General features: G+C 43.7%; 1 protein-coding gene across 3 annotated transcripts in view; it reads right to left on the bottom strand.

Annotated features, from left to right (window-relative positions):
- The window catches only part of LOC132821615 (NACHT, LRR and PYD domains-containing protein 3-like), a 63,926-nt gene that overhangs the window by 9,302 nt on the left and 31,631 nt on the right, over positions 1–22,993 (bottom strand). For 2 of the 3 annotated variants that reach the window (XM_060834291.1, XM_060834292.1), the window contains exons 4-10: positions 21,736–21,780; positions 18,669–20,457; positions 17,822–17,908; positions 16,052–16,138; positions 14,111–14,281; positions 13,845–14,015; positions 7,655–7,825 (exon numbers count right to left, since the gene is read on the bottom strand). In XM_060834291.1, coding sequence (XP_060690274.1) covers positions 7,655–7,825; positions 13,845–14,015; positions 14,111–14,281; positions 16,052–16,138; positions 17,822–17,908; positions 18,669–20,457; positions 21,736–21,780 — 2,521 coding nt within the window. The remainder of the gene's footprint in view (positions 1–7,654; positions 7,826–13,844; positions 14,016–14,110; positions 14,282–16,051; positions 16,139–17,821; positions 17,909–18,668; positions 20,458–21,735; positions 21,781–22,993) is intronic. The other variant, XM_060834293.1, reaches the window with a different exon arrangement.

The following is a 22,993-nucleotide window of genomic DNA, read 5'->3' as shown; positions in this document are numbered from 1 at the left end:
AGAATTATGGTTGCTGGCCCCAAAGTGCTCCCCCCCCACCCCCGACACCTCAGTCACCTGACCTGCCTTATTTCCAAGAATAAGTCAGGTTTTGCACCTTCTCTAGTAGGTACATCCACATATTGAATCAGAAAATTTTCATGTACACAGTTAACAAATTCCTCTCCATCTAAACCCTTAACACTATGGCAGTCCCAGTCTATGTTTGGAAAATTACAACCGCCCTATTATGCTTACACATAATTGAGATCTCTTTAAAATCTGTTTCTCAATTTCCCCCTGACTGTTAGGGGGTCTATAATACAATCCCAATAAGGTGATAATCACTCTTATTTCTCAGTTCCACCCAAATAACTTAACTGAATGTATTTCTGGGAATATCCTTCTACATTACAGCTGTAATGCTATCACTTATCAAAAACACCACTCTCCTTCCTCTCTTGCCTCCTTTTCTGTCCTTCCTGTAGCATTTGTATCCTGGAACATTAAGCTGCCAGTCCTATCCATCCCTGAGCCACATTTCAGTAATTGCTATGATATCCCAGCCCATGTTCCTAACCATGCCCTGAGTTCATCTGCCTTCCCTGTTAGGCTTCTTGCGTTGAAATAAATGCAGCTTAATTTATCAGTCCAACCTTGTTCTCTGCTTTGCTCCTGCCTGCCTGATTGTTTAACTCACTTCTTTTCTCAACTGTACCAGTCTCAGATTGATCACTTTCCTCACTATCTCCCTGGATCCCACACCCTACCTTACAAGTTTAAATCCTCCTGAGCAGCTCAAGCAAATCTCCCCACCAAAATATTAGTCCCCTTCCAATTCAGGTGCAATCCGTTCTTCTTGTACAGGTCACTTCTACCCCAGAAGAGATTCCAATGATCCAAAGGTGTGAATCCGTCTCCCATACACCAGCTCCTCGGCCATGCATTCATCAGCTCTATCTTCCTATTCCTACCCTCTCTAGCTCGCAGCACCAGGAGTAATCGAGAGAATCTCCTTGTTAACTTCCTGCCTAACTCTCTATATTCTCCCTGCAGAATCTCATCCTTTTCCCTTCCTATGTCATTAGTTCTGATATGTACAAAGACTGGTGGTCCCTCTGCACCGTGTCTGAGACATTCTGATTTTTCACTGCTGGCCACAGAAATATCTATCTGTGCCTTGGACTAGACAGCCCTCTCACACAATCAATCTCTTGGAACCCGATGTACCCCTCGTTGCATTCGAGCCAGTCTCAATACTAGAAATTTGGCTGTTTGTGCTACATTCCCTTGAGAATCCATCACTCACTACATTTTCCAAAACAGTATACATTTTTTGAGATGGGGATATCCACAGAAGAGTGCTGCACTACCTGCCTACCTCTCTTATCTTTCCTGGTGTTAACCCATCTATGTGACTGTATCTGCAACCTTTCTCCCTTCCTGTAACTGCTATCCATCACATCCCCTTGCTCTTGTACAAAGGCAGTAGGAGTATACTTAAAAGGGAAATCAGGAGGGCTAAAAGGAGACATGAGGTAGCTTTGGGAAATAGAGTTAAGGAGAATCCAAAGGGTTTTTATAAAAAAATAAGGACAAAAGGATAACTAGGGAGAGAATAGGGCCCCTCAAAGATCACAGCTGAAAATGTGTTGCTGGTCAAAGCACAGCAGGCCAGGCAGCATCTCAGGAATAGAGAATTTGACGTTTCGAGCATAAGCCCTTCATCAGGAATAAGAGAGAGTAGCCAAGCAGGCTAAGATAAAAGGTAGGGAGGAGGGACTTGGGGGAGGGGCGATGGAGGTGGGATAGGTGGAAGGAGGTCAAGGTGAGGGTGATAGGCCGGAGTGGGGTGGGGGCGGAGAGGTCAGGAAGAAGATTGCAGGTTAGGAGGGCGGTGCTGAGTTGAGGGAACCGACTGAGACAAGGTGGGGGGTGGGGAAATGAGGAAACTGGAGAAATCTGAATTCATACCTTGTGGTTGGAGGGTTCCCAGGCGGAAGATGAGGCGCTCCTCCTCCAGCCGTCGTGTTGTTATGTTCTGCCGGTGGAGGAGTCCAAGGACCTGCATGTCCTCGGTGGAGTGGGAGGGAGAGTTAAAGTGTTGAGCCACGGGGTGGTTGGGTTGGTTGGTCCGGGCGTCCCTGAGGTGTTCTCTGAAGCGTCCCGCAAGTAAGCGGCCTGTCTCACCAATATAGAGGAGGCCACATCGGGTGCAGCGGATGCAATAGATGATGTGTGTGGAGGTACAGGTGAACTTGTGGCGGATATGGAAGGATCCCTTGGGGCCTTGGAGGGAAGTGAGTGTGGAGGTGTGGGCACAAGTTTTACATTTCCTGCGGTTGCAGGGGAAGGTGCCGGGGGGGGAGGTTGGGTTGGTGGGGGGTGTGGATCTGACGAGGGAGTCACGAAGGGAGTGGTCCTTGCGGAACGCTGATAGGGGAGGGGAGGGAAATATATCCTTGGTGGTGGGGTCCGTTTGGAGGTGGCGGAAATGGCGGCGGATGATACGTTGTATGCGGAGGTTGGTGGGGTGGTAGGTGAGAACCAGTGGGGTTCTGTCTTGGTGGCGGTTGGAGGAGCGGGGCTCAAGGGCGGAGGAGCGGGAAGTGGAGGAGATGCGGTGGAGGGCATCGTCGATCACGTCTGGGGGGAATCTGCGGTCCTTGAAGAAGGAGGCCATCTGGGTTGTGCGGTGTTGGAACTGGTCCGCCTGGGAGCAGATGCGGCGGAGACGAAGGAATTGGGAATATGGGATGGCGTTTTTGCAGGGGGCAGGGTGGGAGGAGGTGTAGTCCAGGTAGCTGTGGGAGTCAGTCGGTTTATAATAGATGTCTGTGTTGAGTCGGTCGCCCGAGATAGAGATGGAAAGGTCTAGGAAGGGGAGGGAGGAGTCTGAGATAGTCCAGGTGAATTTCAGGTCGGGATGGAAGGTGTTAGTAAAGTTGATGAACTGTTCAACCTCCTCGTGGGAGCACGAGGCAGCGCCGATACAGTCATCGATGTAGCGGAGGAAAAGGTGGGGGGTGGTGCCAGTGTAGTTGCGGAAGATGGACTGTTCCACATATCCTACGAAGAGGCAGGCATAGCTGGGCACCCGCATGGGCCCCAGCTATGCCTGCCTCTTCGTAGGATATGTGGAACAGTCCATCTTCCGCAACTACACTGGCACCATTCCCCACCTTTTCCTCCGCTACATCGATGACTGTATCGGCGCTGCCTCGTGCTCCCACGAGGAGGTTGAACAGTTCATCAACTTTACTAATACATTCCATCCCGACCTGAAATTCACCTGGACTGTCTCAGACTCCCCCCTCCCCTTCCTAGACCTTTCCATCTCTATCTCGGGCGACCGACTCAACACAGACATCTATTATAAACCGACTGACTCCCACAGCTACCTGGACTACACCTCCTCCCACCCTGCCCCATGCAAAAATGCCATCCCATATTCCCAATTCCTTCGTCTCTGCCGCATCTGCTCCCAGGAGGACCAGTTCCAACACCGCACAGCCCAGATGGCCTCCTTCTTCAAGGACCGCAGATTCCCCCCAGACGTGATCGACGATGCCCTCCACCGCATCTCCTCCACTTCCCGCTCCTCCGCCCTTGAGCCCCGCTCCTCCAACCGCCACCAAGACAGAACCCCACTGGTTCTCACCTACCACCCCACCAACCTCCGCATTCAACGTATCATCCGCCGTCATTTCCGCCACCTCCAAACGGACCCCACCACCAAGGATATATTTCCCTCCCCTCCCCTATCAGCGTTCCGCAAGGACCACTCCCTTCGTGACTCCCTCGTCAGATCCACACCCCCCACCAACCCAACCTCCACCCCCGGCACCTTCCCCTGCAACCGCAGGAAATGTAAAACTTGTGCCCACACCTCCACACTCACTTCCCTCCAAGGCCCCAAGAGATCCTTCCATATCCGCCACAAGTTCACCTGTACCTCCACACACATCATCTATTGCATCCGCTGCACCCGATGTGGCCTCCTCTATATTGGTGAGACAGGCCGCTTACTTGCGGGACGCTTCAGAGAACACCTCAGGGACGCCCGGACCAACCAACCCAACCACCCCGTGGCTCAACACTTTAACTCTCCCTCCCACTCCACCGAGGACATGCAGGTCCTTGGACTCCTCCACCGGCAGAACATAACAACACGACGGCTGGAGGAGGAGCGCCTCATCTTCCGCCTGGGAACCCTCCAACCACAAGGTATGAATTCAGATTTCTCCAGTTTCCTCATTTCCCCACCCCCCACCTTGTCTCAGTCGGTTCCCTCAACTCAGCACCGCCCTCCTAACCTGCAATCTTCTTCCTGACCTCTCCGCCCCCACCCCACTCCGGCCTATCACCCTCACCTTGACCTCCTTCCACCTATCCCACCTTCATCGCCCCTCCCCCAAGTCCCTCCTCCCTACCTTTTATCTTAGCCTGCTTGGCTACTCTCTCTCATTCCTGATGAAGGGCTTATGCTCGAAACGTCAAATTCTCTATTCCTGAGATGCTGCCTGGCCTGCTGTGCTTTGACCAGCAACACATTTTCAGCTGTGATCTCCAGTATCTGCAGACCTCATTTTTTACCCCTCAAAGATCACCCATGTGCCCTTTTTTATGGAGCCACAGGAGATATGGGAGATACTAAATAAATATTTTGCATCAGTGTTTTCTGTGGAAAAGGACATGGAAGATATATAATGTAGGGAAATAAATGGTGACATCTTGAAAGAATTTCCATATTACAGAGGAGGAAGTGCTGGATGTCTTGAAACACATAAAAATGGATAAATCCCCAAGACCTGATCAGGTGTACCCTACAACTCTGTAGGAAGCTAAGGAAGTGATTGCTGGGCCCCTTGCTGAGATATTTGCATCATCAATAGTCACAGGTGAGGTGCCAGAAGACTGGAGATTGGTTAACGTGGTGCCAGTATTAGGAAAGGTAGTAAGGACAAGCCAGGGAACTATAGACCAGTGAGCCTGATACCAGTGGTGGGCAAGTTGTTGGAGGGAGTCCTGAGGGACAGGATGTACGTGTATTTGGAAAGACAAGGACTGATTAGGGATAGTCACATGGCTTTGTACGTGGAAAATCATGTCTCACAAACTTGACTGAGTTTTTTGAAGAATTAGCAAAGAGGATTGATGAGGGCACAGCAGTGGACGTGATCTATATGGACTTCAATAAGGCGTTCAACAAGGTTCCCCATGATTAGCAAGGTTTGATCTCATGGAATTCAGGGAGAACTAGCCATTTGGATACAGAACTGGCTTAAAGGTAGAAAATAGAAGGTGATAGTGGAGGGTTGATTTTCAGACTGGAGGCCAGTGACCTTCAGTCACAAGGATCGATGTGGGGTCCATTGGTTAGGCCACTTTTGGAATATTGCATACAATTCTGGTCACCTTCCTATCGGAAGGATGTCGTGAAACTTAAGAGAGTTCAGAAAAGATTTACAAGGATGTTGCCAGGGTTGGAGGATTTGAGCTATAGGGAGAGGCTGAGACTGTTTTCCCTGCAGCATCAGTGGCTGAGGGATGACCTTATAGAGGTTTATCAAATCACAAGGGGCATGGATAGGATAAATGGACAAAGTCTCTTCCCTAGGGTGGGGGAGTGCAGAACTCGAGGGCATAGGTTTCCGATGAGAGGGGAAACATATAAAAAAGACCTGAGGGGCAACGTTTTCATGCAGGGGGCAGTACGTGTATGGAATGAGCAGCCAGAGGAAGTGGCGGAGGCTAGTACAATTGTAACATTTAAAAGGCATCTGGATGGGTATATGAATAGGAAGGGTTTGGACGGATATGGGCCTGGTGCTGGCAAGTGGGACTAGATTGGATTGTGATATCTGGTCAGCATGGACAAGTTGGACTGAAGGGTCTGTTTCTGTGCTGTACATCTCTATGACTATGACCTGAAGGTGTCAAAGAAAACAGAATGGACAGTGATCTCTGGTGTCTACAAAAATGATGGGGGGCTGACAAACTCCCTCCTCAACAGCAAGTCAGTCTCTGAAAATTATGGCCCAGACTATAGATATATTTTGCAGTTTTCCCTTTGAAGAATACACAAAAGTCAGAGTTTAAAAATCAGTTTCTACTCTACTGCAGTGGAGTAGTGAGACTAAATGCTATGTATACCAAACTGGATTTGAGTGTTAGTATGTTTTGAAAGTCACAGTCAATGAACTATTCCCTAGTTCCTAAATACCTCTTTGTTGCAGGTAAAGACCTTCTGCAATTTTAAGAGAACATAAGAACCTAAGAGCTAGGAGCAGGAGTAGGCCATGTGGCCCTTTGAACCTGCTCCGCCATTCAATAAGATCATGGGTGATCTTTCAGTGGACTCCACTCCATTTACCTGCCCTCACACCATAACCCTTCATTCCTTTATTGTTCAAAAAAAATCTATCTTAGCTTTAGAAACCTTTACTGAAGGAGATCAACAACTTCACTGGGCAGGGAATTTCAGAGATTTACAACCCTCTGGGTGAAGACGTTCCTTCTCAATTCAATCCAATTGAAGTTCCTTCACATTTCCTCGAATTCAGCTTGTCAGAACTGTCAACCAGTTTTAAAGGCACCTGCTCATCAATAGATTCTTACCATGAATCTTGGAATTCAATCACAGTTGAAAAGCATCAGAACTACAGAATGTCAACCAATCTGCAAAAATAAGGACCCACCAAGCTGACTATTCACTAACTAACATCAGCACTGCTTGTAACTTACACTGCAACAGCAGCAATGTTCATTTGTCTGCTCTTCACAACAATTCAAAGACTGCTCCATATTTTTAACTTTTTTTTATTTGTTTAAACTCATTTTTTATTTCTAATCTGTTTGTACGTGTATTATATTTTCATTCGGATTTTGGAGAAAGGCATTCACGAGGAAAGGGATAATTTTAAAACTAATCTTATTGCAACGAACCAAGGGAGTGTGTGAATCGGGAAGGGGAGCCATTTCATTCTTCTTCACCTGGAGCTTAACAGATTGGGGTGTTCTGTCTGGAACCATAATGACTCAGGAACTCCAACTGGGGTCTAATCATGAAGAAGGTCCACCTTTGGGAACTGCCAGCTAATCTTGGCCAGCAAATTTAACACTTCTAGCAGGGCCAGAGCTCAGCAGTGGGCATTGACTGGATTGAGTTATGCAGACTGCATGAATTTCTGCACTGAGAATGTAAATCCTATGATTTCATGGTGAGAAGTGATCCCAGGGAAGTGGGAAAGGGGACAGGGAAGGGCCAAGACAGGCAGGAGGGGTGGAAGGAATGTGGGATAGCAGGGGTGTATTCTCTGATGTACACAAGGCAAATCAACTCCCCTCCCAATGAAACACCCCCTTGTCTTCCTGTCTTTGTTCATTTAGATGTTTGAAAACTAACTACCCACTCCTGAATATTTTGGTACGAGTGGTACGTTATCAGGATCTACTCAGCTTTTAACATGCTCAAATGATCCATCATTAGTTACTTACATGTAGTGGGTGCATTTCTGATTCTGGCATCATCCCCCCATACTTTGGAGGTGAGTTTGGGGATGGGTAGAAAGATAGTGCAAGTGACCAATATCTTATGCCTCCCAGCCAAAACACACCTAGTGGGAAAACCATCGAGCTCCAGATTGCAAAAGTTAAGCACAAATGTACTTACCCCAGAATTCGTAATTTACACTTGGGATCTTTCAGTGCTGCAGACAGTCGCTGTACACCCAAATCTCCCAGGTTGTTGTAGCCCAGCTCTAAGGCAGTCAGGCTCTGGCTTGTTCTGAGAACAGAAGTGAGATCCTCACAGCAGCCTTCTGTTAAGCCAGTCCGGTGTAATCTACAGAGGTCGAGAACAGAGATGAGAGCATGATAAAAAAATGGAGATCAGGAAGTCAAAACATAAATAACATTCAAGGTAACACCAAGGGTCTTTTACGAAATTCAAAGAAGAAATAAAACACAGCATTATAAAATGTAACATGTGTTCTTTTTTGGACAAGGATTTTCTTTCTGACAGTTGATACCTATGCAATGATCACTTGAACGTAAATATGGGAGGAACTCTTCCGTGCTTGCATTCAATATACTCATCACTCCCCCTGTCTAGAACTCATCTTCCCATACTATGTTGAATAACTAATGAAATATTTTGACTTTAAATGTCATTCATCTTTTTTTTGTGTCTATGTAGTAAAATTAACTACGTTCTGAGAACTAAACACAGTCAGGCTCTACATCATCCCATTAAATAGTCTAGGTCAGATAAAACATAACACAGCAGGATGCTCTGTAAGACACACTGCAAAGTTCACTTTTACACTTTTATGTTCGTTAAGGCATCAAAAGAACCTCCTCTACACTGTATAGCCAAACATTCCTAGGTCAAGTACAAAATTGGTCAGGTAGATAAAACTCCATTTACCATACATAACTCATACAGTACCAGATCTAGCAGTATTTAATTAGGCAAAACACCTTAACACTGTTCAATTGTGTTTCAACCCAATCTCAAAAATGTGACATGTATGTGTCATTTCCAGTTACTGGTTTGGCCAACCTGTTGTTGCTTTGACTGTGAAATTACTCTAGAGCTCTGCACAAATAGTCATAGAGATGTACAGCATGGAAACAGACCCTTCAGTCCACCTTGCCCATGCCGACCAGATATTCTAACCTTCTCTATTCAAATACCCATCCGGATGCCTTTTAAATGTTGCAATTGTACCAGCCTCCACCACTTTTTCTGGCAGCTCATCCCATATACTCACCATCCTCTGCATGAAGAAGTTATCCCAAAGGTCCCTTTAAATTTTTCCCCTCTCACCCTTAAACTATGTCCTCAAGTTCTGGACTCCTCCACCCCAGGGAAAATACTTTGTCTATTTACCTTATCCATGCCCCTCTATAAACCTCTATAAGGTCACCTCTCAGCCTCTGATGCACCAGGGAAAACAACCCCAGCCAATTCAGCCTCTCCCTGTAGCTCAAATCCTCCAATCCTGGCAACCTCCTTGTAAATCGTTTCTGAACCCTTTCATGTTTCACAACATCCATCCGAGGAGGGAGATCAGAACTGCACACAATATTCCAAAAGGGGCCTAACCAATGGCCTACACAGCTACAACATGATCTTCCAACTCCTATATTCAATGATCTGTCCAATAAAGACAAGGATACCAAACACCCTTTTCACTATCCTATCTACCTGCAAGTTCACTTTCAAGGGACTATGAAGCTGCACTCCAAGGTATTTTTGTTCAGCAACACTCCCCAGGAACTTACCATTAAGTGTATAAGTCCTGCTTTGATTTGCCTTTCCAAAATGCAGCACCTCACATTACCTAAATTAAACTCCATCTGCCATTCAGCCCATTGGTCCATCCAATCAAGATCTTGTTGTACTCTGAGGTAGCTTTGTTTGCTGTCCACCACACCTCCAATTTTGGTGTCATCTGCAAATTTACAAACTATACCTCCTATTTCACATCCAAATCATCTATATAAATGATGAAAAGCAGTGGACCCAGCCCCAATCCTGTTGCACATCACTGGTCACAAACCTCCAGTCTGGAAAGCAACACTCCACCACTGATGTCTACCTTCAAGCCACTTCTGTATCCAAATGGCTAGATCTCCCTATATTATATGAGATGTAACCTTGCCAACCAGTCTACCATAAGGAACCTTGTCGAACGCCTACTGCAGTCCATAGAGAACACATCCACCACTCTGACCCCATCAATCCTCTGCATTACTTCTTCAAAAAACAAGCTTGTGAGACATGATTTCCCATGCACAAAGCCACGTTTACTATTCCTAATCAGTCCTTGCCTTTCCAAATACATATAAAACCTGTCCCTCAGGATTCCCAACACTGATGTCAGGCTCACTGGTCTATAGTTCACTGGCTTTTCCTTACCATCTTTCTTAAATAGTGGCACCACGTTTGCCAACCTCCAATCTTCTGGTACATCACCTGTGACAATCAATGATGCAAATATCTGAGCAAAGTGCCCAGCAAAAACTTTCCTTGATTCTAAGGTATTCCTGGTCAGATCCTGGGGATTTATTCGCTTTGATACATTTTAAGACATCCCTCACCACCTCCTCTGTAATATAGACATTTTTCAAGATGTCACCATCTATTTGCCTACATGCTATACCTTCCACAGTCAACACTGATGCAAAATACTTGTTTAGTATCTCTCCCATCTCCTGCATTTCCACACATAGGCTGCCTTGCTGATCTTTGATGGGTCCTATTCTCTACCTATTTACCCTTTTGTTTTTAATAATTTATAAAATGCCTTTGGATTCTCCTGAACTCTATTTTCCAAAGTTATCTCATGCCCTCTTTTTGCCCTCCTGATTTCCCTCTTAAGTATACTCCTACTGCATTTATACTCTTTTAAGGATTCACACAATCTCTGCTGTCTTTACCTGACAGATGATTCCTTTCTTTTCTTAACCAAAACCTCAATTTCTCTAGCCATCCCTACACCTACCAGCCTTGTCTTTCACCATAACAGGCATATACTGTTATCTCATTTTTGAAGGCTTCCCATTTTCCAGCTGTCCCTTTACCTGAAAAAAAATCTGCTCTCATTCACCTTTTCAATGTTCTTGCCTGATACCGTCAAAATTGGCTTCCTCCAATTTAGAACTTCAACTTTTAGATCTGGTCTATCCTTTTCTATCACTATTTTAAAACTAGTAGAATTATGGTCACTCGCTCCAAAGTGCTCCCCCACTGATACCTCAGTCATCTGCCCTCCCTTATTTCCCAAGAGTAGGTCACATTTTGCAGCTTCTCTAGTAGGTACATCTGTGTAATGAATCACAAAATGTTCTCGTACACACACCAAATTCCTCTTCATCTAAATCCTTAACACTATGGCAGTCCTAGTCTATGTTTGGAAAGTTAAAATCCCCTACCATAACCAACCTATTATCCTTACAGATAACTGAGATTTCCTTAAAAATTTGTTCCTCAATTTCCTGCTAACTATTGGTGGGTCTACAATATAATCCAACAAGGTTATCATCTCTTTCCTATTTCTCACTTCCACCAAAATAACTTCCCTGGGTGTATTCCCAGGAATATCCTTGCTAAGGACAGCTGTAATGCTATCCCTTATCAAAAATGCTGCTCCCCTCCCTCTCTTTCCCCTCTTTCTATCCTTCTATAGTATTTGTATCCTGGAACATTAAGGTGCTAGTCCTGTCCATCCCTGAGCCACGTTTCTGTAATTGCTTTCGATATTCCAGTCCCATGTTTCTAACCATGCTGTTCTGCCTTCCCTGTTAGGCCTCTTGCATTGAAATAAATGCAGTTTAAGTTATCAGTCCTACTTACTCTATCCTCCTATTTCTGCCCTCACTAGCTCGCAGCACTGGGAGTAACGCAGATATTACATAGAACATAGAAAAATATAGTGCAGTACAGGCCCTTTGACCCTCGATGTTGCACCGATCCAAGCCCACTTAACCTACACTAGCCCACTATCCTCCATATGCCTATCCAATGCCCGTTTAAATGCCCATAAAGAGGGAGAGTTCACCACTGCTACTGGCAGGGCATTCCATGAACTCACGACTCGCTGAGTAAAGAATCTACCCCTAACATCTGTCCTATACCTACCATCCCTTAATTTAAAGCTATGCCCCCTCGTAATAGCTGACTCCATTTGTGGAACAAAGTTCTCATTGTCAACCCTATCTAAACCCCTAATCATCTTGTACACCTCTATTAAGTCACCCCAAACCTTCTTTTCTCCAATGAAAACAGCCCCAAGTGCCTCAGCCTTTCCTCATACGATCTTCCTACCATACCAGGCAACATCCTGGTAAACCTCCTCTACACCCGTTCCAGTGCCTCCACATCCTTCCTATAGTATGGTGACCAAAACTGCACACAATATTTCAGATGCGGCCGCACCAGAGACTTATACAACTGCAACATGACCTCAGGACTCCGGAACTCAATTCCTCTACCAATAAAAGCCAGTACGCCATATGCCTTCTTCACAGCACTATTTACCTGGGTGGCAACTTTCAGAGATCTGTGTACATGGACACCAAGATCCCTCTGCTCATCCACACTACCAAGTATCCGACCATTAGCCCAGTACCCCATCTTCTTGTTACTCTTACCAAAGTGAATCACTTCACACTTACCTACATTGAACTCCATTTGCCACCTATCTGCCCAGCTCTGCAGCTTATCTATATCCCGCTGTAACCTGCCACATCCTTCCTCACTGTCAACAACTCTACCGACTTTCGTATCATCTGCAAACTTGCTCACCCAACTTCTAGCCCCTCCTCCAGGTCATTTATAAAAATGACAAACAGTAATGGTCCCAAAACAGATCCTTGCGGAACACCATTAGTAACTGCCCTCGAGGACCTCTTTTTTAAATTCCTGCCTACCTCCTATGTTGTGTCTTCAGAATCTCATCTTTTTCCCTTCCTACATCACTGATTCCAATGTGTACAATGACATCCTGCTGGTCCTTCTCCCCTTTGAGAACATTCTGCACTCTTTCTGAGGTATCCTTGATCCTGGCACCAAGGAGGAAACACACCATTCTGATTTTTTGCTGCTAGCCACAGAGACGTCTGCCTGTGCCTCTGACTAGAGAGTCCCCAATCATAATCGATTGCTTAGAACCTGACGTACTCCTCATTACATTAGAAACATTCTCAGTACCAGAAATTTGGCTGTTTGTGTTACATTCCCCTCAGAATCCATCACCCCCTTACATTTTCCAAAACAGTATACTTTTTTGAGATGGGGATAGACAAAGGAGACTCCTGCACTACCTGCCTGCCTCACCTACCTTTCCTGGAGTTAACCCATCTACCTGACTGTATCTGCAGCTTTTCTTACTTCCTATAATTTCCATCCATCACACCCCCTAGCTCCTGTAAATTCCTTTTTGCCTCTAACTGTCCCTCCAACCTATCTATGCGAGATGATAGATTCACAACCAGACAATTCCTGCAGACATAATCATCAGTAACACAGAAACTCTCCCTAAACTCCCGCATCAGACAGGAAGGACACATTATTCTACTAAAGGCCATCCTTTCTCCTTAATAAGCTACAGACCCAGAAAATGCATTGTCTTATTGTTCTATAAAAACACTGCTCCAGGCTAACTTAATAGTTACAGCTTATAATTTTAAAATTTAATCAAGAGACAGATCTCAATAAAACATATAATCAAGAAAGAACCCACTCAACTCATTATTTTAAATTTACAGCTATGCACTTATCTGTTCCTGTGCTGTGATCTCTCCCACACAGATTCCTCCAAGAACAGCTGTGAATTTCATTGTTTGTCAATTTTTTCCTTGATGCGCTCCGGTATCCAGAAATATTTCAACTCAAACAGCAAAGGCAGTAACTGCAGATTCATTGCTGTGTCAGATCTCAGTATAGGTTTCTTTCTCTGACCATGTGGTCACTGCCTTTGTCTGTCTTGTTCCTTTTTAAAATATCATTGTTTTGATCTTTTGAACCCCCAGGTTCTAAAACAATGCAACAGCATATAAAACAGCAATTGCTGCTCTTGGAATTTGAGGAAATCTCCACCAACACCTAAAATACATCAAAAAAGGAGCAGCTCTTACAGCCACAACTTTTTCCCATCTTACATCTTGGATTACCCAGAATCCTTCTTAAATTGGAAAATTTTCTAAAATACTGATTTCTGAATTTTCTTTAAACCATGTTGATCACAATCATGTCTAGTTGCTTGTTGCTACATCTGGCCACTGCAGGTGCAGGGATGATCCACAGACTATTGCTGTACAGCAGATAATAACAATTACAAGGTGGAGTTACCTACCCTAATTTCTCAATTTTAGAGCCATCATCTTTCATCGATGCACAAAGTAGTTTTATTCCCAAGTCTCCAATATTATTGCAGCTGAGGTCCAGCCTTCTCAGTGACTGGTTGGTTTTTAGAGCCAGGGCTAGTTCCTCGCAGCAGCAGTGTGTGAACTCATTTCCCCACAATCTCGATAAATCATACAGACACCATTGAGTACTGCCATACAAAAAATTTAAAAACATTGTGTTACAAAGAAAAGTGTAACAATAATGGGCACCTACCCCAGGGTTTCGATCTCACAGTCAGAGTCCTGCAGCGCAACAGAAAGCTGCTTCACTCCTGCATCTTTCAATTGGTTGTATTTCAGGTCCAACTCATTTAGAATTCGATTTGTTCTTAAAATGGAAATTAGATCTCTGCCACATTGCTCAGTGAGGTTATTTGTACACAGACTGCAAAGAATTAAATTACATGAAGCATGAGAATTTTGAAAGGTGAAGTTGCCACAGTTATACCAGACTATAGGGCTGCTCTCTCATTAAAGAGTGGTGATTTAGCAATTTGTTACCACACCTCAGGTAAGGGGAGAATTGAGGAGGAGAGTTCTTCATCGTTACCTCAGCCAGTGTAGAATTTGAGCCCACACTTTGGGCATTAGACTGCATTGCAAAACAGATGTTTAGCCAACTGACCCCCATACATCTAATATAATCAACAAAAACATAAGGGACCAACTGGTTTTATGCCAGCTCCCATAAATACCATTCTATAGATATAGTAAGTTGTTTATATGAGTAGCCCAATACAGCATTCTTTGACCTTCAATCTGCCCCTTTACTTTGTTGTGGGCATCGCTGGCTGGACCAGTGTTTATTGTAATCTACATATTTAAGGTCAGAAGCAACTTCTTTTTCAAGACTTTCTTTAGTTTTAATGACATGAAAATGCTTCATGTTTTATTACAGTAGATGAAAATGGTTTTACTTGACAGAAGATTAAGAACTAAAAGTGATCTAAGCATTAAAATGTATGAAGAGGAAATTCAGATATGAAAACCTTTACAATGATGTACATTCTTATATTTACCAAATAGTCAAACCCATTTAGATAGCTTCTTAGAATATTCACTCAGAATCAAAAAGTGTGGTGCTGGAAAAGCACAGCATGTCAGGCAGCATTCAGGGAGCAGGAGAATCAATGTTTTGGCATAAGCCCACATTCCTGATGAAGGGCTTATGCCTGAAGCATCAATTCTCCTACACCTCAGATGCTGCCTGACATGCTGTGCTTTTCCAGCATCATATCTTTTGACTCTGATCTCCAGAATTTGCAGTCCTCACTTCCTCTTAGTCAATGTTAGCTCAGAGGCTGTTGAATGAAGACTAGCTTGGTTAGGACTATATCCACTGGAGTTTAGAAGAACAAATGAGAAACTCATAGAAAATCAAAAAAAAAATCTAACAGGACTAGACAGGGTAAGCTTTAGTAATGAGGACAGATTGCAGAAGTTGGAACTGTTCTCCTTGGAGAGAAGGTGACTGAAAGGAGATTTGATAGAGGTTTTCAAAATCATGAATGAGCTGGACAGAGCAGATAGGGAGAAACTGTTCCTGTTCGAGAAAGAACAAGAGGGCATAGATTTAACGTGCTGTGCAACTGAAGCAAAGGTGATGCAAGTAGGTAGAGTATAGAATATACTGCCTGAAAATGTGGTGAGGGCAGGTTCAATTGAGGCATGCACTGGATGGTTATTTGGATAGAGATGGTGTGCAAGGGTATGGGGGAAAGCACAAGATTGGCATTAGGTAATAGAACAGTGAATGGGCAATGGGCTGAATGGCCTCCTTCTGCCTGCTACCAATTCTGTAATTCTATGAACACAGGAAGCATGTTCCCAATGACCAAGGAGTCCAGAACCAGAGGTCACAGTTTAAAGATGTAGAGTATGCTGTTTAGGATTGAGATGAGGAAATTTGTTTCACCTAGAGAGTGGAATTATCTGCCACAGAGGCGAAAACATTGAATGCTTTCAAGAAGGAACAAGATATAGTTCTTAACGTTAAAGTGTATGGGGAGAAAGTGGGAACAGGGTACCGAATAGGGCGATTGATCAGGATCATACTTAATGGAAGGGCAGGTTTGAAGAGCTGAATAGCTTTGCCTGTCCCTATTTTCTATGTTTCTATGTTCAAGAGTTTTGAAAGTAGAAAAGGCTTCCTTACTGCAGTATCTCCAGTCTGCAGCTTGAGCTCATCAGTGCGGCAGCCAGATTTCTGAGGCCTGTATCTCCCAATGTGTTATTTATCAAGCTGGAACGTAAAGCATTTCACATTTATAATAAAATCATAGAACTGAAGCATATAGTCCTAGGGCCACATCATCAGCTGGCAATTCAGCCCTCAAAGTTCAACAAACTCCATTCCCAAGTCTAACACTAACACTTTTGTTTTATTATTATTTTGTTTGGACTATTGAATATAATGGACCTGAACAGTTGGAAGAGATTGTTGTTGCCACTATCGCTTGCTGATAGGTAAATGTCAAATTTCAACACTCAGGACTTGTTGGCAAAGTTCATGGGACCAGATAGTTAAACTCTATATGTTGCTTGTAATGTGCTATGCACTGATTTGGCCTCAGAATTATGATTGGACATCCACAACACAAAGGGTATAACAATATGAGTTGTAACCTTGGCCATGCTCATGATGAAGATTAGTGTCAAATTAGTAAGGGGATGGGTTTGATATCAAGTACTTGGAGATTTTCTACTGGGTCATCATCAGACAGTGATTACCATGATTAGGGAACTCTGACTTCAAGGTAATCAAGAGGAAACAGTAAAATTTTGAATCCATTCTGATGGCCTGAGTCAGACATGGCAAGAATGCCCCAGGTCCTTATTGTGTTAGTAGATCTCATCTAAAACAGGAATTGGAAAGTTCAGAATCTCACAAGCAAGAATTAAGATAAATCAGCCCCACCGATCACTAGCCAATGACCAGCTAAAGTTATGTGTGCATATCATGGTTACAATTGCCCCATTAAAATATCCTGTAAATATTAATTAACTTGGAAATTACTGTGTATGATGTTTAAGGGTCTAACATTCTTGATCCAGTCTGTGTGTTAATGAGCTTTCCACCAAAACCCAAGTACTAGTTGAACTACCGGGCCTTTGCTTAACAGATTCGTTATCCATCATTTCATTCTCCTTCCCGAAAGGACAAAATGGCCGTGGGGTCTGGCTTCCAGGGCACTGAACACTCTTCAGTATGTCAACTGAATGATCATCCTTTATATGTAGGTGTAGTCAATAAGCAGTAATAGCAGTGTATCCCAGGCAGGGGAGGAATGGTGATCTGGAGCAGGGCCCTAGTCACTGAGCTAAGATTTAAACCTGTACTACTCCACCAATTGATATGAAATGACTGAGTGTGAATTGGAAATGGGACTCAAGATATTTTGGGCCTTATAGCTCAGTGTTACTCATGGTATGAGTATAGCCCACTGAGGTAAGGGCAGAGCAGCCTAACATCATTTGTTTCACAAAATTTCAAAGTTCTTAATTCATTACTATCAGAAAGAAGATCTTATATTTATGTGGCATCTTCCTTGATATCAGTATCCTGGTATCCAAAGGGCATCATTATCAATGAAGTGCTTAATTAAAATCTTTTTCGGTGATGTGAGTTGAGAGATAAATATTGGTGATTCACCTTAACTGAACTTCCTGTTATCCTCTAATTTATATTTACATCTATCTGAGTGACCAGAAGGTTTCTCACCTGGAAGACAGCATGCGGTACTTCCTCAATATGTTACTGGAATGTCGACCTAGGTTATGTGATCATATCCTGGAATGAAGTTTCAAACGCAAAACCATCTGACCCAGAGGTGGGAATTCCAATTCTGAGCTCAGGAAGACAGCTGGCTCCAATATGCTGCTAAGAATTGTACAGAAAATGTTCTGGTACCAATTCACAACTTACCATAACTCCTTGATTTGATTTTTATTGGCAAGCAGGAGAGCGCTCATAGAGTTAACCATTTCTTCATCCATGACAGTACCTGATAGCCTACAGTTCAAACAGTAGGTCAAATAGATCAAATAAAATTTAGGCAAGTGTTGCAAAGAAACATAGAGTCATATATAAATATCACTCCTGCATTATATTACACTATTTGCTCTTGTCCTGTAGCATTGCTGATAGGCTATAGTCAAAAAGTTTAACGCTATGGTGTAGTTGCTTATTCCACTGACCCACCCAGTCCAAGAGTGCAACAGGACAGTGTCTGACCCACTGTAACAGCCATCTGACTATGATAGGACAGTATCTGACCCATTGTAACACCCACCTGACTATGACACAGGGTCTGACCCACTGTACCCACCCAGTCCCAGACTGCAAAAGTACAGTAATGTATCTACTGTGCTGTCCCAAGTTCAGTGCATGAAAGAACTGTTGACTTAAATCGACTGAGTTCAGGGCACAACTTATATGCTGAAAACCTCAATAGACTCCATATAGCTCATTAGAATAAATCAGACCAAATTATATAAGGGTGTACAAAGCATAAGAAGTTTCTGCTGTCATGTGTCCATTTCAAGAAACTAGTACATGTTTAATCATTCATGCTGTCAGGTATCCATTTAACTCTCCCCTCCACACTATCCTTGAAGCTTTCAGCCATGTGCTCAGCAATCTCTTCTAGTATCTAAATCACTTGTGCATCTTCCCCCTCCAATGTTTGAACTTAAAATAATGTCTAAAATATCTGTGTCATAGAAAAGTAAACAAGTGTACTCTTCAAATCCTTTATGGTCAAAATACTCACGTTATTTTTTCAAAGGATTTAATAACTGGTAATAGTCTTTTCAAACCATCTGGTGATATCCTGTATGTGGATAAATTAAATTCTTTTCTGTCCATATCTGATGTTTTCAGAACGTAGGCCAATGCTGAATAATCAGCGAGTGACAGTTTTTTGGAAGACAACACTCCCTGGTGGAGGGATTCATTCATTTCTCTCACTACTGATTTGTCATTCATCTCAGTTAGACAGTGAAATAGATTAATACATCTCTCTGGAGGGATGTCTGTTTGGAGCAACTTCTTCATGTAGCTTATAGTGTTCTTTAGGTCATCTGTCAGTTCCTCCACATCAGTTAGGAGACCTTGCAGGCACTTCTGTATCCTACACTTTCCTAACCCACAGAGAAATTGGAGAAACAGATCCAAGTGGCCTGTGTGACTCCGAACTACCTCACTGCAGGCACTTTTACAAACCTGAAAGAAGGTAGGCTTCGAAAAGATCTCCCAGAACCGTCCCAGTATGCTGCATGCCATCAGGTTCTGTTTCTCATTATGGTAAGCCACAAAAATATAGAGAGCTGCAAAGTACTCTTGGACTGTGGCATGAACAAACGAATAGACCCGCTTGTGGGAAAGCGGAGAGTACTCAATGTCATACTGCCGACAAAACCCACTAGAGATGGATGAGATATCAATATTAAAAGATTTAAAATCTTCCTCATAAAAGACAAAGGTGTGAGACTTAAGGTACTGGAATGCAAGCTTGCCCAGACTGAGTATTGCCGCACGGTCTGACTGGAGTAGTTGGCATATCCTATCAATTTTTTCCTTTCCATGGCCACGGTGTTCATGATGGTACGTCACCATGACAAGCAGAAAGTTGGTATAAATCTCAGTTACGGTGCTACCTCTAAATTCCTCAGCATATGATGACTTGAAGGCATGTTCTAAAACAGTGGTGAGGATCCAGCAGAAAGCAGGCACATAGCACATCATCCAAAGGCTACTTTGCTTCTTCACTAGTGCAATGATTTTCTCTGTCAGCTGTTCATCCTGGCATTTCCTCCTGAAATATTCTTCCTTTTCTTCATCTTGAAATCCTTGTATTTCTGTCACTCTGTCCACGTAGCAGGATGGAATTCGGTGTATTGTTGATGGGCGCGTTGTTATCCAGATAGATGCTGAACGAAGAAGGTTCCCTTTGATGAGATTTGTCAGTAATGATTGCAGAGGCACTGGCTTTGTTATGTCACTGCACACAGGGTTATTTTCAAAATCTAAGGAAAATCGGCTTTCATCCAGACCATCAAAAATGAACAAGGAGTGAGCAGAGTCCTTTAGGTAAGTCTCATCCAATTGTCTCATATGTGGGTAATGTTGCTGCACTAGATCCACAAGGCTGAGGCTTTCCTCTGAGATGAGATTGAGCTCACAGAATGGAAAGACAAATACAAAATCATACTCCTGGTGTGTTTTTGACATTGCCCAGTCAAGGAGGAACTTCTTTACATAAATTGTCTTTCCGATGCCTGCAATGCCACTGGTAATAACCACTCTTGCCGGCCATTGTTCACGAATGGGTCTAAAAATATCTTTGTTCTCCATATATTTAGCAACTGTCTTGTCATGTCTGAGGGAGGAGGGACCAATCTCTGTTACTTCATGTTCCTTTGCATCAGTGATCCAAATATCCGTGAATCTCTGAAGGAGACAGATACGCTCCCCTGCAATTGATGTGTAATCTGTAATATATTCAAGTTTTTCCTTCAAGATCTTCTTATGATAATTTATAACCTGCTCATAGGAATCTCCTGTAAGTAAAATAGGAAAACTTCACATTCTATTTTCATACCGGGCAGGAAATACCTGCTAATCTGAGCAACCTATATCAGCTCTTAAAATGGAGTTCTATAGAATAAAGTATCTCTAAGCCATCCTATTGCTCACAAATCCAGCACCAACTACCCATCAAACACTCCAAGGTTAGGTTTACATATCATCACAATAAACTTGAAGTCCCGTGTGTGATTTCTGTACTAAATTTACATTTTCATTTGCGACATATTCATTGTGTGATATCAACAACCAATGTTAACATATCTGAGAATGTCAAAATTGAATCTCTTTTCCAATGCTAACAAAGGCATTGCTAAAGAATGTACTGTTAAGTGGAAGGGACACAGTATTATTAATGTGCTAGCTTATTCTTGTTGAAACTGTGGCACCTGGAAACGATATGATTGCCTCTTTTCACTTACTTTAAGGAACCAAGCAGTTACAGAGTTCATTCAGATTTGAGTTATCTGACTGACTACAGCATAAATGTTTTTTATTCACTCATGGGAAGTGCATGTTGCTTGCTGGGCCATTATTTATTGTCTATCCCCACTTGCCCTTGAGAAGGTGGTGGTGAGCTGCAGTCCGTTTGCTGTAGGTAGGCCCTTAATATCATTCAGGAAGGAAATCCAGGATTCTGACCCAGTAGCACTGAGGAAAAATGATTTATTTCCAAATCAGAATAATGAGTGGCCTGGAGGGAACTTGGAGGTAGTGATCATGTTTTATGTAATGCTGTCCTTACCCTTCTAGTTGGAAGTGGTCCTGGGCATGGAAGGCGCTCTCCAATGACCCTAGGTGAATTTCCGTAATTCATTTTATGGGTAGTATACACTGCTGCTACTGAGTGTTGGTGATGGAGGGACAGGATATTTGTGGATGTGTGTCAGTCAAGCGGGCTGCTTTGTCCTGAATGGTGCCAAACTTCTTGAGTGTTGTTGGAACTGCACTCATCCAAACAAGTGAGGAGCATTCCATCACACTCCTGCCTTGTGTCTTGCAGATGGTGAGCCTGCTCTGTTGGGTCAGGAGGTGAGTTACCTTCTGCAAGATTCTAATCCACTGACTAACCAGCAGCTAATTGCCTAAAAGTCCCAACAAATCTTTCTCATGCTGTAAAAGCTGATTTTTAAAAACATCTGTTTCTTGCATTCTACTTCCTCTGAGTGCAAGTATGAAGCTTCAACTTTTAGTCTCCTTTCAGCAAAGTTTAAGCTCTGTACTACAAAGCATTTACTTATCACTTTCCTTACCAGCTGCGACAGTTGGGGGTAAAGCCATGTGGCGAAAAAATCCACCTGGAATCAAAATTGACAAGATTGGTATTAAGTTCAAATATTTCATTGGATTAATGTTGGGGAAAATTCATTATACTATGGGATAAAAGAAACTTATTAGTGACATAATTTTTTTTCAAGACATACAAAAAGTAGGAGTTGAAAAGTGTGGTGCTGGAAAAGTGCAGCAGAACAGGCAGCATCCGAGGAGCAGGAGAATCGACATTTCGGGCATAAGCCCTTCTTCTGGAATGAGGCTGGTGTGCCAAGTGGGCTGAGATAAAAGGTGGGGGGAGATTTGGGCGAGGGGCGCTGGGAATACGATAAGTGGAAGGAGGTGAGGGTGAGGGTGATAGGCCGGAGAGGGGGTGGGGGCGGAGAGGTTGGGAGGACGATTGCAGGTCAAGAGGGCGGTGCTGAATCCGGGGGTTGGGACTAAGATAAGGTAGGGGGAGGGGAAATGAGGAAGCTGGAGAAATCTTCATTCATCCCGTGTGGTTGGAGGGTTCCTAGGCAGAAGATGAGGTGCTCTTCCTCCAGACATCATGTGGCCAGAGTCTGGCGATGGAGGAGGCCAAGGACCTGCATGTCCTTGGCGGAGTGGAAGGGGGAGTTAAAGTGTTTAGCCAAGGGACGTTTGGGTTGGTTGTTGCGGGTGTCCCAGAGGTGTTCCCTGAAACGTTCCGCAAGTAGGTGGCCTGTCTCCCCAATGTAGAGGAGACCACGTCGGGTGCAGCGGATACAGTAAATGGTGTGTGTGGAGGTGCAGGTGAATTTGAGACGGATATGGAAGGATCCACTGGGGCCTTGGAGGGAGGTGAGGGGGGAGGTGTCACACCCCCCACCAACCCAACCTCCACTCCCGGCACCTTCCCCTTGCAACCGCAAAAAATGCAAAACTTGTGCCCACACCTCCCCCCTCACCTTCTGAGTTTCTCCAGCAAATTTGGTTTTTGTTCCAGATTTCCAGCATCCACAGTTTTTTGTTTTATGTTTAGGTTTGATCAGGGACAGTCAGCATGGGTTTATTCAAGGGAGGTCATGCTGAGCGACAGCTCAATATTTGGAGATGGCAGGAAACTTGGAAAGTATGACCAAAAAAGTGCAAAAGCGGTCATCAGGAGTATGTAGACATATTGATGAAATGGCCATCAATGACAGATGAAATTTAATGCTCAGAAGTCTAAAGTGGTCAATTTTGGTATGAAGACCAAAGTGAGCAATATCAATTAAG

This window comes from Hemiscyllium ocellatum, chromosome 13 (assembly GCF_020745735.1).
Source record: "Hemiscyllium ocellatum isolate sHemOce1 chromosome 13, sHemOce1.pat.X.cur, whole genome shotgun sequence".
Taxonomy (NCBI): Eukaryota; Metazoa; Chordata; class Chondrichthyes; order Orectolobiformes; family Hemiscylliidae; genus Hemiscyllium; species Hemiscyllium ocellatum.
The sequence above is the reverse complement of the archived record's forward strand: the minus strand, read 5'-3'. Positions and strand labels throughout refer to the sequence as shown.